The 17,816-nt window shown below is 36.5% G+C and overlaps 1 protein-coding gene across 1 annotated transcript in view; it reads right to left on the bottom strand.

The window, feature by feature from the left end:
• The window catches only part of PRKDC (protein kinase, DNA-activated, catalytic subunit), an 81,949-nt gene that overhangs the window by 43,209 nt on the left and 20,924 nt on the right, over nt 1-17,816 (bottom strand). The window contains exons 26-46 of the mRNA XM_061448523.1: nt 17,586-17,693; nt 16,581-16,807; nt 16,050-16,144; nt 15,010-15,109; nt 13,883-14,016; nt 13,099-13,353; nt 12,073-12,299; nt 10,963-11,171; nt 10,698-10,830; nt 9,486-9,644; nt 8,972-9,175; nt 7,838-8,023; nt 6,809-6,913; nt 5,625-5,792; nt 5,218-5,345; nt 4,015-4,222; nt 2,872-3,050; nt 1,658-1,826; nt 1,050-1,115; nt 558-630; nt 192-340 (exon numbers count right to left, since the gene is read on the bottom strand). Coding sequence (XP_061304507.1) covers nt 192-340; nt 558-630; nt 1,050-1,115; nt 1,658-1,826; nt 2,872-3,050; nt 4,015-4,222; nt 5,218-5,345; nt 5,625-5,792; nt 6,809-6,913; nt 7,838-8,023; nt 8,972-9,175; nt 9,486-9,644; nt 10,698-10,830; nt 10,963-11,171; nt 12,073-12,299; nt 13,099-13,353; nt 13,883-14,016; nt 15,010-15,109; nt 16,050-16,144; nt 16,581-16,807; nt 17,586-17,693 — 3,282 coding nt within the window. The remainder of the gene's footprint in view (nt 1-191; nt 341-557; nt 631-1,049; nt 1,116-1,657; nt 1,827-2,871; nt 3,051-4,014; nt 4,223-5,217; nt 5,346-5,624; nt 5,793-6,808; nt 6,914-7,837; nt 8,024-8,971; nt 9,176-9,485; nt 9,645-10,697; nt 10,831-10,962; nt 11,172-12,072; nt 12,300-13,098; nt 13,354-13,882; nt 14,017-15,009; nt 15,110-16,049; nt 16,145-16,580; nt 16,808-17,585; nt 17,694-17,816) is intronic.

Below are 17,816 nucleotides of genomic sequence, written 5' to 3'. Positions count from 1 at the left end.
GAAGAAGAAAATGACTGACACAACACAGCTCCAAGTCCCCTCCCTCGTCTTCTGGAGGAATGCACTCTTAGTCAAGTAGAACAAACACAGAAGACTAGAAATTTTTCTTTCTTAACCCAAATAAATGTATGTAATTATTACAAGGCATAAAACTTTTCTTCCTCACAGCACATAAGTCAGTAAAAAATTACCTTTCTCCTGAAACGAGCACTGCTAACTGTAACATCTTGGGAGCTATAGGAAAAACCTTGGACTCCAGTAGAAAAGTCAAACTGACTCATTTCCTCACTCAAACTGCTATCCATCATGTATGATGCAGAAGCTAAATACTTGGGTTCATCTAAATAGGAAAAAGAATAGACCATTAATCAAGGCAATTACAAGAAGCACGCCTTTATTTGCCATTAAAACTTGAGGGTGGGTGGAAATTGGTTTTTAGATTAAGCACATTGAATGCTTTTATTTGTTCCTTCTACTATAGAAGCCAATTAACGACACATCAATGAACACTGCATGAAAGGGTAAGAAGGCATTTTTTTCAGTCGTGACTTTCATACCCTGACCGCTATTCCCTGCATCCCTGGCCTCCTTTCTAATGGCAATGTACCGCTTCTTCCTTTCCAGAGGCACCTAAACAGCAAGAAATAAAGTTTGATAATTATTATTACTTTTTAATTTACAGTTTATTTACAATTATTTACAAAACTGCCAAAAATAATCAGGACTATTTAACATCAAGAGAAATCCCATGTTGTACATGGTTATAATTAATGCTACAGACCAAGAGCAATTATTCCTACAGCCATTCACTGCAACACTAAGTGTGCTAAAATGTATATTAAAGTTAACTACACTGCAGGTGTGCTCTAAATTTCAAGTCTGGATTTCTCTCAGGAAAATGTATTTTAAAAGATGAGTACTTAATTTTTTATTCACTACAGAATCCTCTTCCTCTTTATGTGAGAACTGACTGGGCCTACAATGACTACTCTGTTGAAGCCATACTAAATTTTTACTTAGGAACACTAAAGCCCAGCAATTCCACTCACCTCAATTTCTATAGGAAATGTATACTGACGCTTCAGGTCTATCAAATTTTCAAAAATCAGCAGGTTCTGCAAAGCAAAGCATGTTTGGAAATACCGAAATTATAATTCTGCACACAGTAGCAACTGCTCTGAAAGTTTTTTTATCTCTTCTTTTAAAAGCCCCCTACACAATATAGAAAATACGGCATGTTTTCACTTCTAGATCAATACCCTAAAGAAAATTTTGCTATTAAACTACTCAAGAATACACAGCAAAATGTGCTCTGTAAAGAGGGTGTCTCTTATTTAAGTATATTCCAAGCACTGGATAACTTAAACAACAGGTTTTTTTCTCATATTTTAGAAAACTGACTGAGAGTGGATGGAAAATAGGGCAAATGTATTACTACTTCATGCATATCTAAACAGACATTAAAACCTTCCTCATCAATTCAAATTGCATGAAGAATGCACGGAAGTCAGCTATGACTCCTTTCATTGCCTCACTGGGTAGTTTGTTAATAAAACTGCATATAATGCAGGTTCATTTCTTTGATTTATTGTAATCAGGTAATGTCACTTTGTGTCTGATGTTCTGCAAGCCTTCTACAGCAATAACAGCTTCTCACCTTTTCTGATTTTTCTGTAAAAAGAAATCCTTGGTAAAATTTACTTTCAGTGAAGACGCAACTTATAACAGCAATAGCACAATTATATGCTGCACAGTGATACTGTCTCCTCTTCTCCAGCAGCTGACTCTCTCCTGCCATGTTTTCTGTAAATGCATCATAGCATGACCTTAAAATACAAAGCAAGAAAACACCATCAGAAATCTTGTTCTGAGCAGCACAAGAAAGGCCCCAGTCAGAGACCAGTGAATCAACAGAATTTCAAGAAATCTTTGTTACTATAGCAGTATCAGATTAAACCAGGTTTTCCACAGGTATATTGTGCTAAAATGGCAAAGACAGCTTCCCAAAGTATTTACACAGCCAGTCCTTAATGTTAGGAATATGATGACAGGCCACTTTCAGATAAGACACAGATGTTTCAACATATACATAAAATCTCTCTCATGGTAATTTCCCAAGAAACTATGAATGGATAGGCATGCTAACCTATGCTATAGATTAGCCAGAGAAAATCAGTTCTGATGCAATTTCTATAGGTCTTTTGCCCATAGCCATTCATAGATCTGCAAACCACAGCCAAGAAATTCTTTAACATCCTCACAGGACATAGTATTGTAAAATAAAACTAAACCAAAAAAAAAAGTGAACAGCAATTCAGACCTTTTTTTTTCCAGAGTATTAAACGAACTAAGGAATATTCATTAGCATATATATTCAAGCATTAATCTTTTGTCCTCCTCTGCAGTGGTGATTAAACCAAATTACTCCTACTGGGTGTGCCACTGTATTATGAAATGTAAATGAAACCCCATCCCATCTTCTCATCAATCATATGAATACCCAGTTTACAACACATAACCATACTCTACATAAAAGCGGAAGTACACTGAAACCAAAATCATAAAAATACAAATTGAAAGCCAAGAATCATACTGAAAAGCAAAAATAAAAGCACAAGCTTAACAAACAGAAAAAAAAAAGGCAAAAGCAGGAGGAAAAGTTATCCTGACACAGCATTGTAGTCTACACTAGAGATCATTCTGTCAATGCAAATTTAATATTGTGTATTCCATTTAAAATCAAAAGCTACATGACAGATTACATTTACCCCTGCACAAATCAATCTTCTGCTTTATACGGCATACTTAAAAACCTATCTGCCCAAAACCTAATTAGAAATCAAAAGGAAATAAAATCAATAATAGTCTTACTTTACTAGCATCTTGGTAAGTTCATTTCCTTCTACATTCATGGAGCCACGGTAAGCTTGGTTAATTTTAGAGTCCTTGGAGTAAACATCCTCTTTTGAAAGACGCACATACATCACTTCTAGCAGCTTGTAATAGCCCATTTTCTTGGTGACTTGCGTGTCAAAAGCATGTTCATTAGACTGGAAACAAATAAGCAAACCCTCAGGAAGATTTCTGGATCGTGCCCTTCCTAAGCAGCTCCACAGTTACTGCAGGTTCTACTAAACAGCCTTCTGCTTACTTTTACCTTTCAAAACAGAGAAAAGAGCTGCTGCTGCTGAAAAACTCACAGACTCTGTGTAACACAGGTATTCAAACTACGTTGACCTGCTCCTTGTTAGATGAGCTGCCTTAACTACAATTGGCCTAAATCATTATAGTGATATTGGAGTAAAATAAGCAGAACAAGTAACAGCTCAGACTTATTACACCTGTAAACAAAATGTACATATATGTTACTATACTGGGTATCATTCGTAAGTTCCTTTGGTGCCAATAATTATAGCAACAGAAACTACAGGTGGGACTACAGCAAGAGCAAAGACCTCCACTGACAACAAATTCATTGCATTAACTATACTCTAAATTGGAAGATAGGCTGTAAATAGAGAAAAGAAATCTGTGTTCCTAAATCCTTGCTGAAGGATCTTTGCAATGATGAGAAGGTGTATTTATTTCTCTAGAAGTGAAGCACCCAATTTGAGCTTTCATTATGGAGGATGAATATCTCTCTCCTAAAATGTAGTAACGGGTTATAATTCTATAAAGCCTTTATATTTCAAAGTCAGAATAGGGTTTTGCTTTTGACAGAACTTCAAACCCCTTTATTTATATATATCTATAATTTCAACTTTGATTTTTATACACAGTAGATATGCAAACATACATGAACTTCAAAAGAAAAGCGTGTTGAGGAATAAAGAAAAGTTTCTCAATAATAATCGAACTGTGTAACTGGTACAAAATTCTGCTCCAAGATACAGAAAACTAGAAATCAAACACTTGCAAATAACATTTCACTCAAAGCTAAGAGAAACCTACATACCAACACCAACATTTTACTAGACCTTCCCCAACCCTAAAAAAAAAAAAAAGAATTAATACCTTTGTAAACCTGGAATTAAGTGTATCCATAGCCTGCACTATAATTTTGACGAGGAATTCTCTCAGTGCATCCAAGCTGCAGTGCCATAAGAGAGTGAGGAGAGAACGATCCATAAATGCTTGACGAGTAGTATTTGAAAGTAGTTCTTCACTCTGGAACATTTTGTGAATAGTGTCCAACAATAACACTTGTTTGTCAGTGGTGCTCCTAAACAAGACGGAAATCTCAAATTTAAAAATCTTTTACCAGGCTCCATTTATGTCTCAAACCCCTGCGACATTTACAATTTTTATTGCCTGCATTCATACCCTCTTGGGTTATCATCCTACAAGACATGAAAGATCAGGCTTAATCAGCACTTACTGTGGAGCTCGCCAAAGAAAATGTCAGCTTCCTACTCTGCAACAGATGGTAAACTTTTTTATGTACCTTTTGATAGTTCAATTCAAAAGCAAGCATTAGCTTTCTCAGATCCTTTCACTGAACAACCTAAAAATCCTGTAAGTTTACCAGTGCATATGAAGGATAGAGGCAAACAAGAAGGAAAAAAACAAGGAGACTTTACTGTTATGGCCTATCAAGCCTCACATTACCAGATAAATTGTTGTTGTTATGAATAATTTTATAAAAGCTAAAATTTCAAACATGAGATTTGGGCATAAGATAAGTGAACTGGTTCAGGAAACTACATGCTCCAAAACAGTCACTACTTACTAACCCATTATGAATCGGAAATGTTTGGTTTGGAAGAGACCAAACCAAATAGGGGGACAAAGCACATCTGTGCCTACAATCTAGCACCCTGGAAATATTCAATTAAATAAATGTGCTATTGTATTTTCAAAGGGGTTGAACAAAGTAATTCGTTGTCAGTTTAAGTGCTATCAACTTATACACGGATAGCAAATACAGGTATCACAAACAATTACTATCTTCAACTGAAATCTGCCAGAAAAGCTAATTTACAGAAAGCTTTACAAAATTTGCTCAGGCTTTGGAAGTGTCATTTGGAAATTGGTGCTACTTGTTCATACTTCAGAAATAGTTTGGAAATGTGAAGACGATAGCAAAATCTGGATTAAAACTATTATGTAAAACTTTTTGCTGTAAATCATCACTAATGCAAGAACAACACAACAGGGGAAGAACATTTGCTTCTGCAAAAATTCAATGAGAACAAGAGCAAAATCCAACAGACTGACCTTCTGGAAATTCTTTTGAAGCTGGCTTGAAATAAGTCCTCCATGAAATGTTTGTGGTCCCTACAGAGAACTTCCGTCATCAACTGCAACAACATTGGGCTCTGAGACAATTCTAATGCATCTAAAAACTGAAAAAGAAGTAATGAATAACAAAAGGAGCCACACTGGATGAAATAAATTCAATGAAATTATGTCATCATTTTTCAATACTAAGCAGAAGCAGATACACAGAAGGATATGTTTGTTTAATGTACATTAAACTTCTGGATAGATATACTCAGAAACTAAAAAGCTAATTTTCTTCTGTGAACTGAGAGACCTACTGCATAATTCCAGATCCTGTGAAACACTGTTTCTAGACACAATTCACTTAGACTTTTAATTACATACTTGTTAGAAATACTGACCTTCTTAGTGCAGTCTACATAGTTATTGTGCTTCAAGGTTCCTTTGGGAAACTCATCAGACCTCATAGGAAAATTGAAAGCCACAAGTTGATCAAGAGCATTCTTAAGGTCATGAAGTTTCTCTCCAGTCAAATTAGTGAAGAAAGGGAGAATTATCACTGCTTGGCCCTGAGGAAAAAAAAAACAACCCAACAAACAAAACCAAACAAGTAATTTCAAACTAAAAAACTGTATTATTCTCGTACTATGAAGCAATCTAAATAGGACCACAATATAGCAGCAGTGGCTGTGGTTACTGATTCAATGGTTCGGTGTACTGGTAAAGAGATGTTATGTAGCTGCTCACCTTTCAAGTGCCAGTTCAGGAAACAGCTTTGGTCACTACTGAGTTTGAGTTAAAAACTAATTAATATCTCATGGCTGACATGGCTATGAATAAGACCCCACTGTTCTGTTAAGCAAGCATCCATTCTCATACAAGTCACTGATTTAATGTGCAACACAGCAGCTAAACCAAGATCCTCAACTTTATTATTTTGAATATACTGTAAAGTACAAAACCCTGTCTAGCTACAGTCAGGCTGGCAGAGCAGAAAACATGCAAAGCTGTTTCATGAGTACAAAATTTTTAATCTTCTAGTCCCAACCTTAAGCTCCATGGTCCTTTATAACTTCCACTTTCAATATGTATATAGCACTTTATCTCCCTCTCCTGACCAAGCCACGTACAGCAGTTAATCCACTAGTACTGGTCTCACACTTGCAGACATGGACATTAAAATCATGCAAATTTGTAATTTGATGTGTAGGAAATGCCGCTCCTTGCTAAAAGCTTATTAAGCTGTCATTTCTCAAATGAACACTATAGAGTTCTAAACAATTTGCAACTGACAGCACTTTTCTTTTTCCTAAAAATTACATGTCTTTTCATTTGGGCAGGAATACAAAAGAGCACCTAAACCCAAGGCATGACAACTGCGATACTGCTTTCTGTCTGAAGAATGAAAAGGATAATTTGCAATTTTTAGGATGTTCAACAATGCATTAAAAAAAAAAAAAAGGAAGTAGTGTTCATGTTACTGTGCAAAGTAAGGTAAAATTTAAGCCAAATAACAGTGAATTTCTTGAACAACTAACATTCTAGTCTGGGGAGGGCAGAGAAACCACTCAAGTGAGCAATTTACCTTAAGATTTAAGCCTAAATTCTGATCAATCAGTAGACTGGTATAGGTATTAAAAACAGCTGTAAATGCTTCGTGACTGGTATTGAAAGAAACTGAAGAGTCTATCTGGAATGACACAGGAAACGAGACAATTAGGTTGGTTTTTTTTTCACTAGTCAAAGAGATCATTGTATTAATGAACAATAAAGCCCCCATAAGCTATAGGATTATTTCCAAAAATACACTAACTTAACAAAAAGCACACACAGAATTATTCTGGTTTTAAAACCAAGAAGAATTTTAAAACCACCTAAACACTAGAAACAAAATCATAATGTTGGGTATTTTCCAGATCAAGAAAACATTAAGCTTCTTCTCAAAGTCAGATTTCCTGCTTGTCACTTCACTGCCAGCTAATACAGCAATATAGCTCACATGCTGTGTCCCAACAGATGCCTTTAAAACAATTCAAGTTAAAAAGAAGCAATTATATAAAAAAAACAATCCTCAGTAAGTAATCTTTGCTTATACTTGCATACAGCTACTTTTGCAAGTTCCTAAAAACCCCCAAAGGATAAGTAGATACATTATGTTTTCACAACAGAGAAAGAAAAAAAGACCAAACCACCAATTTAACAGAAAGCAAAGGTTTTTGAAGATCTTTCTGCAGTCTGCTGGTATGTGTAGAACTCCTCCATTGTGACTTTCTGGATGCCAACATGACAAACAATATTATCAGAAGCTGCTCAGTTTCAAAGTTTACTCCCTGCACTTGAAGCAATTCTCCAAAGGGAAAAGAGGCAGCTAAAACATGACAGAAGTCACAAAAGAAAAAAAAAGGGGGTGGGGAAATGGGTGGTGCAAAATCTAGAAATTTCTGCCTGTCTAAATATTTTTCTGTACTTTGCAAATAAAATAATCAGATTCTGGTATTCTCCAACATTTTTCCCCCCAGTACAAATCATTAGAATGTAACAGCATTTCTTGAAAACAAGACACAATTCCTACAGCATCAGAAAAGTTACCTGGAGTTCATAAAGCAATGCATACCTGCAGAACTTTTGCCAGCAGGGTCAAGACTGCCATTTTGCTCTCGGGAGTTGAACCTTTGGCCCACCAACTGTCCAGTTTCTCCCAGTTTCTTAGTACAGCTGTCACCAGTTTCACTCCTTGCTGCTTGCGTACAGTACGCTCCCTAAAACTCTGATCTAACATGCCATTCAAAATGCTACCAACCTGGAAGGAAAAGCAAATCACAAGAAATAGCCTTTCAAACAACATATATACAACTCTCTACAATGAAATTAAACAATTCCTGGTATTACAAAAGTATGCTCCCAGTCTTTTAACGCGCTCCTTGGAAGTAACACCTTTAAGCATAACATCTTGGATTAAAAAGATGTTTTTAAAAGGATTCTCTGCTTTCTTGAGCATCTTTTTAAGCAAAAGGGAAAGTGAACTTTTGATCTTTCTTTATGAGCCTTCTGTTTGTCAGAAGCACTGAAAGGAGGCTTCTCCATTATAACACGTCTCCTTTGTGGATCTGAAGATGAGCTGTACATCTTACACAACTGAGTGAGTAGTATGGATCAACAGGAGTAAATCTGTGGAGAAAAACAACTGGTGCCGAGAATGAGTACCTGACAACTACCCTGTATGTATTTCAGGTCACAGGGAGTTGTGTATGTGTTTCTCTCTTTTTAATACTTTTTTAATATTAGCCCTGCTCTTGTCCTATGGACTAAATGCCCTTTAGCAGCTGAAGTTAATTTTCCAGTTCAGTTTTATCCAAAACAAATTCAGTCTACATCTCTGGGACCACTCTGCAATGAAAATCAATGCACAGTAAAGGGGGACTACCAGACTTGTTTTGAATGGACATTCTTGACATCAAGTCCTATGCAAAGAAACCCTGAAATCCAAAAATTTCATAATAGGTAATATGTAAGCACTTTCCACTCAGTCTGACATGAGACAGCCTATGTCAAGTTGCCAGAGATCATGAAGATGCCACCAGGCCATGATAAAAAAAAAAAAGCACCAAACCTAAAAACCTATCAATGCAATGCTGTCCAAAGTGCAACCAAATACCTCACAACACACTCAGTTACATCTACCTATAACAACAACAAAGTGTTACTCCTAATATTCTAAAAATCCCCTTTTAAAGAAGAAGTTCAATACCATTTGGGGGTTGCTGACAGATGATTTCATAAGCTGGACTATGATCACATCCAGGTTTTTCAGCAGCTGTTGATTAATGGTTTCTGAGAACAGGCTGTAGAAATACTGTCCATGACAGAAATTGAGCAGGTTCTTCTGTGATGTTCCTGATAGCGGCACAGATAACACTACTGTGTTCAAGAGCAGACTTACTAGCTCCTCACACTGGGAAAATTAAGGCAGAGAGACAGTTACCCTCAAGCATATTAAACTCCACTCATTCATATGAGTTTTTTAAAGCTCCCATCCCAAACTCTTTTATGTTACCAGAAAGCACAAAAAAAAAAGTATAAACAGAACACTGAAATTCTTGTTATCTACAACTGTCACTCAATTAAGCCAGAGAATTGTTACAGCTCCTCTGCAATGTAATAAATAAAACCTCAGTCTCTGCTACAAAAAATATGGGTAGAAGACTACTGATGAGACATATTAAACAATGATTGAGTATTGAAACTAGAGAATTGTATCCTACCTGGTCATCAATATCAAATGCTAGCTGCAGGAGTCTATCAGCTAGTTTCTTGCTGCTGATGTCTAACAGTGGAAGAGATACTCTTTCACCTCCAGGTGCAATGCCTTTATAAATAACTGAAAGAAGTTTAGAGCCAACTGAGAAAGGAGGCCCTCCATCCTATGGAAATAAACAAACAAACAAGTGATAATTAATATACACTGAAAAAAAAATAACAAAAGGGCCTTCCAATCCATCTGTATAGCTAAGGAAAACACTTGAACTCCAGGACATCTTCTTATAAAGTAATGCAAATATACCATGACGAGGCACCTTTCTAACTGAGGAACAAGATTTTTTATGACACAACCTTGCTGTGTACAAAGCTCAGAACAAGCTAACAGTAACTGGAAATTCTTCAAAAGATTCTGATCCTCCCCAGACTTTTTTTTTTTTTTCAGGTAACACTATTACTACAGAAGTAAAATGAAGTTTAGTCAAACCGGATGGGCCACAAAAGGTAAACCATGCAGCTCCTTCCTACAATCACAGCTCTAACTTTAGTTTAGACATAAAGGATGGATGACAAACACCCACATAGAAATTAAATATTTTGTTAATTGTTACATACAGCCTTGCTCACCAATAGACAAATTTTCTGTCTGTGGCTGTCGTATAGCCTGAAATAAAAGAGACTTACTACAAACAGAAACTTAGTAGAATTTGAGAACTATAGCCTGGATCCCCATCCCCCAACCACTTTCTATCCCGTTTTCCTGCAACTCAGACTCACTATATTGCTTCTGATCAGCCAGAAGGCATTAATTTTCTTATCTTTCTCATCACTTTGAATATTCTCTGTTTAAAAATTGTTGAAAAATGTCTCCTTTATAGGACAGTGAATCCCGATTTTTCGATCTTTCAGTCTTGTGAAGTTCAGTGAAAGGAAGTTTTAGGTAGATTCTGGTTGCCTCCAGATCTTGGAAACTGGAAATTGGAGAAAGACATAACTACAAAGATCTTTCAAACCTCAAGTATTATGCCACTCAGATTTGTAGTATAAACATAAAACATTTATTTCTGGTCCCATTCAAGTCCAGTCCTTCACGGTTGATCTCATTTTACTTAACTTCTTCATCTGACCTGTTCTCTGTTGTCATACTGGCATCCTACACAAGAAAAGCCCTTTACTGTATAAAAATATTCACCTGTATTTTCTGGATAAACAATTACCTGATTGTGAAGAACAGAATGAAGCAGGCCAGATTTCTGGAGTTGCTTGCAGGCAGAAAGGACAGCACTAAACCTAACTTGATCAAAACGTGCCTCTGAATTAAACAGATCAACACAACAAAGGTCCTCAAGGCTAATGAGAAAAGAGAAGCAGGAACATTACGTTGGTGGAGAGCTCCATGTGCAGCCATGTTATATATTTTCCATTTTTCATGGTGGGTGGCATTTATTCTTGATTCATGCTTACCAGAAAATCCCCACTTACCTCTGCAGTGTGATTCTCTTTTTTATGCACAGTTTCAAAGATTCCTTATAGGGAGATTTCATCAAAGCTTTCATAAGTCTTACTGAGATATCTGGGAGATTTTTCATGACTTGTACATCAGCTGTATTAAAGCCCACATGCGATGGATCACACACTGTCATCACGAGAAGCTCTATAAAATTTGAATTAAGCAGTTCCTTCTCAAGTAGCTGAAAAGAATAACACATCGAACAAAAGCTTTATTTAAAAATTAGTTTAGATTTCCCTATTATATTCTCCATAACTTATCATTAGTTCTTCTACCTAAAATGAAGCCAAATATGGAACAGTAACTATTCTCACTAAGTGACATTCTCTTACTCTATGAAATGTCTTGACTTTCAATTGTGCTAATCCACAGAAATTAAGTATCTATAAAATTATACACAGCATTTATGCTATCTCATCAAACTGCACAGAAGATCTTTTAAGTCCACACAGGCCTGTTTCAGTCTTGATTATACACCTGTAATCACTCTGAAATCCAGATGTACACGTCTGCACACTATTAGAGATTTACAGAAAATTACAGTCACAGTCTCAGAACTAAACTTGGCAGTGTAAACTTCATAAGAGACTTACAAGTACTATACTTTATATAGTTAAGTAAGAGTTTCTACTACATCAAAGCTAGGGAAACTGAGAGACCTAGTATCTATACTGAATTCAAGAAAGAATTGCCACAATCTGACTTTCTGACTTTTAAGCAGCTATCACTTCCACACATTTAAGGCCATTAGGAGTCATGGGGGAAATATTCACGGCAAGTACTCCATACTAAACAGCAATCTCACAGTCAACATACAGGAACTGATAAGTCAATATACAACTGGAATATACAGGAAACGTTAATTCCTCTAATCAAAACTACATCACCCAGTAAAATTCATTTGTGCAGTACAATTCTATTCACTTACACGCTAAGACCGTAACAGTTTGCGACGAATCAATTTCAGTTAAAGCACCACGAAAGATGACGCTCTCCAGTGAACAAACCTCACAATGAAGACACAAATCTTTAACTACATATAAAATTTGTATCCTTTATCCACTACAGATTTCAGTGCCTACCTTCCAGAAATCCTGCTGGCACGTTTCCAGGATCATGGTGACAAACTCCATGATTCGGACTATAATGGTACACTTGCTGTAATTATACATGTCTCTCTCTTGTGGACTGAACATGCTACCTTTTGATCTGCAGTCAAAGCACTGCTCTGCTGCACTGATATCATGCAAAGCAATAGTTTCCAGGAAGAACTGCACAGCTTCCAAGAATGAGGATCTTGCATTTATACCTAAGAAGAATCAGACCAAGTTGAAATGATACAGCAGCTCTCAACTAACTGGATACTAGCTGCATCCAACAATGACCTTACAGTATGGTTTTAAACCAAGAGACGACACTGACAGACAGACAACTTGGAACTTGTACAAGACTTCATATTAAAATAACTATCCAAGTATATTATTAGTGACAAAAAAAAAGCATTTTGTTTAATCTGTCATAAATAATTAAAAGAAAAACTCTTCGAGAGACCCTATGGCTACACAAGGTATGACAATGCACCCAATCAAAATTCAAATACAAGGGGTTTGGACCTGATGCAGGTGAAGCATCAGGAACTGAAGAAAGGGAAAATGTACAGGGCTTGAAATGAAAAGGTAACTTTATTCTCCAGACATTAATAAAGAGTAGGTAAACAGGTTTGGAAGGATTGAGGGGAAATAAACACGCAAACACATATATACATAATCTGCTGCTCTCCTTACCAAAGGGAAATTGGCTGTACAGAATGATTTTTGAAGATGGGAGAGTAAAAGAAGTTGCTGGTGAGTAGATGACTGAGAGACTGAAATGTAAAGGTGTATTTCTAAGACTAAAAGGAAACATTTTAAGATGCACTGTTAACAAAGCACTTCTTCATCAAAAAACATCCTAGTACTACAACTGTCACTGAAGCCTTTGGGAGAGTTTATCAAATTCATCAACTCTGTATTTAAGAATAAAGCTTAAAGTCCTAGTTAGGAACTCATCTTGGATGGGCTTTGTGTAACAAACATGAAAAGAGCCTAATGCAACAGTTATTCACTCACCCAGTATTTCATGAGGTTTGATCATTCGCAGCTCAAAGAATGTATTGTAGCAATCCAGTGCTGCTAAGAACATATCCATCCATCGCATTACAGTCTGTAAACTGAAGGGCTCCTGCATACCACGGAGAGTCGGCTGAGAAAGGATCCCAGATGGACTTTTAGCATCGCTGCCACCTCCTTCAAATTTGTTAATGAGGAAAGAAGCATCTTGATTTTTTAGAACATCAGCCAGCCAAGAAGATGGGGACTTGTTTCCTGGTAGGAATAAAAACAGAAACATAAATTCTCTAGGAAAAAACACATTTCAAAGTAGGAAGGAATTAGAGCAAATGGATGGACATGCCCAAACTTTGTGTTTTGAACTGGATCTTCTAGCACAGGGGGTGTTGGTTCTGATGTAGCTTTGGTCATACAACTTAAAATTACCCACAAAGAAGCAGCCAGTTTTTGAAACACTCCTACTAGTTCCCACTCAGCAAATACTGCCTTCATAGGTGGATACAACAGCAGCTCTGGGCCTCTGAGTTCTCTTTTTTGGCTAGAAGGAAGCTCACAATAAAACCCTCATCTATGCCCACAAATATCCCACAAACCCTGAGGTTCTCACGGTATTTGATTTCCAATATGTGCAACTATTCAGTTTCTGCTTAATAGCACGGAGGAAACAGGCATTTATTTAAAAAATATTTTTTCTTGTAATTAATACTTTGCGCAGAAAACATAGAGGGAAGTTGTGCAGAGTGTTTAGAAAGGAAAGATAATGGTGCATTGTGATTTAAAATACCTGGTAATAAAGGAACAAATTCATAGAAGAGCTCCATGGCTTTATGTCGGCACTCTGTCTGAGGTCGTCCACACTGCCTTAACAGCCACATGACAATGTCCAAAAGACACACTGACTTAGTAGCTGGAAATCCTCTGCACAAAATTATTAGGGATTAACAATTCCTCTTGGTATCTACCAAGAAACCAGTGTCTTCCAGTTAAAAAAAAAAAAATAAATCACAATGTTCTAAGAGCAGTATCAATGTCCTTTTACCTATCTAAGCACAGCCCATCTCCTCTACAAGCATTTCATGCATTGCTTTCCCTTCTCCTCAGTTTACTTTGGATCCCTAGATCGTAGCCTTTGTAGCAACAATTTAAAAATCAGAATCAGGTCCCTCCCCTTCTCTTTGTTAACAAAGAAACAAAAATGAAGATTAAAGCTTAAATAAGCCCCCCCAGTTTCTCTCCTCATCCCTAATCATCCACTCTGCTAACTTACCAAATGCCATACCAGTGAGATAATTCTCAAACTTCACTTGTCTGTTTCTTTAGGATCACATGATAATTCAGGTAAAAAGGGACCTGAGAAGGTCACCAGTCCAACCTCCTGCTCAAAGCAGGGTTAGTGGTCAGCTATATGATCAGACCATGAGACTCAGCTTCATCCAGCCTGATACTGAATCCATTCTTGCTTCTTCTACCTTTTTCAATAGCCTTCTTTAATTGCTGACCATCACTCTATTGCCATTTGTCCTACTTCTGCTAACACTTAAAAGCAATAAGAAAGACTTCAAAGGAGCTTCCTCCAAGTGCTTTGTAGCACCAGTGCTAATGTTATTATGAACACCGCTGGGAGGGAAATCTGCTTTTCTTTTCCACCTGTCCTTGCCAAACTAAAGCAAGCTCACAATGCTGGAATAAAGTGATCATCACGATCTTGTAAAAATCATGGCCAGCATTTCCCATCAGTGGTTCAACAGACGTATCAGGAGATCTGCATCAGCAACAGCCACAGGATGAATTCCTCATTCAGAATCCCAAGAGTTGAATGGAACTACATACATCATTAATTAAAATGCAGTATTAAAAAAAAAAAACAAACAAACAAACCAACCAACCCCCCCAGAATGGCAAATTACTGACTGTGGTACTCGCCGTTTCCCTTCCTTGTTCAAAGAAGGTGCTTTATGCTTGATTATGCGCTTCAGGTGATTAACTGCATCACAACATTGTTGAGTGGTACCTGTTAAAAAGAGAGAATTGACATCTATTAAATAAATGCTAGTAACTTGGTTAAACCAATTGAGGTATTAGCACTACAAAAATGATGCAAGAGACTTACAGGATACTGTCTATCAGCTCTGTGTTTCTACAAGCAATTTTTCAAGGCCACAGAATAAAATTACAAAATAGTCAGGCCAATACGGCCTTAGCCAAACATCAGGCATCTACTGTAAAACAGTGTATTCTGCTTTCTGTGATCATGCACAGAGAAACTACAAAATTTTCCCATTTTACTATTTCTTCTGGGAACACTTTATCATATCCTGAACTGTTTTCTCGGTAAGAAATAAAGCTTTGTAACATCTTTTTGTGTGTGCGTTCTAATTACTATTAATGGATGAAAGTCAGAACATGGGGGGCAAAAAAAAAGAAGATAAAAGAGCAGGTTTACTGAAGAATCATTAGTACACTGGTAGAGGTCATGGATTCTTCATAAGGCTACAAACTGCTGCAGAGAAGAAGGACAAGTTGGCCAGGAAAGGTTATTACAAAACAGTGGAAATCTTCCACAGAATATACAGAAATGTTAATTTTTGGGGCATTTTGTTTGTTATAAAAGAATATACTTTACATTTTTACTCTGTGTAACTGCTAATCCAGGAATCAAATCAGAAGCACCAGTAGCATTTTTAGCGTTACTATAAAACTGTGAGTCATCGAACGTGAAAAGGTTCTTTCTCCTGGGCTCAAAATCTTCCACCTTTTTACGTTGAAAGAAGCTGATTCAAAGAGTTCCTAACTAGGTACCAAATAACCTGAGTAATGAAAAGTGATCCTTCCTTTGCTGCAGAAGTAAGCACATTTACTTTTCCTGCAGTTATAGCAGTTTTTCTTTTCTAATCCAAGATTCAAGAGGATGACTTTTTTTTTAATTCCATAGTCAATTAATTACAGCTCACCTAATGATTTCTCATCTGTATGGGTTAAGGCCAGACTTTCCAGAAATACAACCAATGCTTCAAACACAAACTGCTCCACCAGAGAATTTTCTTCCCTTTAAAAATCAGGAATAAATTTGATAAGAAACTTGAGTAGAAGAAGCACTAAGTGTGACATTCTAATTTAATAAATAAATAAGTAAATTAATAAAACTAAAATACTGTAGAAATAAACTGCACAAGATGTCTGCACAAAGAAAATACGTTTAAACCACTCTGAAAAACAGCAATGAAATTTGCTGACCACATTTAAAAGGAATAAATTACTTCCCACAAACTTCATAGAAATTTAGATTTATATGCTCCCTTCTTTCTGAAAGCCCAAACTACAAAATTATAATTCAAAATAAATAAGCCAAGTAACTCAATTTTACAGCTGTCATATATATTAATAGAATGAGTCTCAGTGGGTGACTATTTTACATTTAATTCATTTTATCTCCTCGAACCTTTATTCCAAATTAGTTAGTGTTTCAAGCTCTGTTTGCTCACCTAAATTCTCTGTAGATGCTGTTAAAAGCAAGTGCTGCACCCAGTCTGCTGAAAGCACTGGGATGAAGAGCAAGACTATACAAACGTTTAAAAAGAGACTTGGTATTTGCTGGGCTTTTCTCCTGCTGCCTTGGTGTTGTCTGCTTAATGGACCATTTCAAAAATTCTCGTATGCATTGACCACAGAAATCTCTCAAAGTGCTGTCAACTGGATCCACTATGCCACTCTGCAATTGCACAAGAGTATTTCATTACCACAATGAAATGCCCCAAAACCTGCCATTGTCTCAGTGCAGTATTAAGACGGCTTATTTAGACAGTGTTATTTGTAACTTGAAAAACTCAAAGTGTCCCAGAAAAAATGAAGCTTCAAAATTACTGTTATCCAAGGGAAAGGCAGTTATTTCTAGCCTTCACAGGATTGGATTAGGCCTCAAACACCTGGATTTCTATCCCTGTCTCAGCTACCAGTTTAGGAATCTTGTCTAAGTCACTTCATTTCTGGATGAGCCAATCTCCTCTGCTTTAGAACCAAAAACACTGACTTTAATTTACAAAAAGTACTGCAAACCCTCCTGACCTACCTTGCTTCCAACCACTTCAGGTCAAAGCCAGTTTTAAATTTGCTTTCACCAGACACAAAAGCTTTAAAGAAACTTAGAGAAAAATTAAGTACATATCAAAACAACTTTCATTTGGAGAAGTGTGGGGATTGTGAAAGTATTTCTGTAGTTCCTTCTATACACTGATGATAAAAAGTGTTTCATTAATCCTATAAAGATGCCACACCTACATTTTAAGAATTGCAAAGAAATAGAGAAATCCATCATCAAAATCTCAGTAAAAAAATATTAGATGGTCATAAAAAGTAAGCTGTTAATCTTTTTTCCTTCTTTCAGACAAATAAGGAGACATTATATCTGTCCACGGGTTCCTGGTTCTTTCAGTAGTAAAAAATAAAGTCACATGGCACAGAGAAAAAGAGGAGAAAGACTTACGACCTACCAAGATAGCTTCCAGGAGTGCCACTGTATCTTGACTCTCAAATTTTTTGTTGTTGGTAAACCAGTGAATGAGTTGCATGACTAAAGGCTCATACAACTGTCTTGTTACCTGAAAAGAGTAAACATTAACTATATTTCTAGCACTAATAAATTTTCATGCTATTTTGCTATTCAAAATAGGTAAGAATAAAAAGCAGTGCTTGTTTAAAAATACATTATTCTAACTTCCTGG

This window comes from Pezoporus flaviventris, unplaced genomic scaffold, assembly GCF_033815535.1.
Source record: "Pezoporus flaviventris isolate CSIRO_AGI_PZ_B2104156 unplaced genomic scaffold, CSIRO_AGI_Pfla_v1 ptg000007l, whole genome shotgun sequence".
NCBI lineage: Eukaryota > Metazoa > Chordata > Aves > Psittaciformes > Psittacidae > Pezoporus > Pezoporus flaviventris.
Note: the sequence above shows the minus strand (reverse complement) of the source record. Positions and strands in the feature narration are given on the sequence as shown.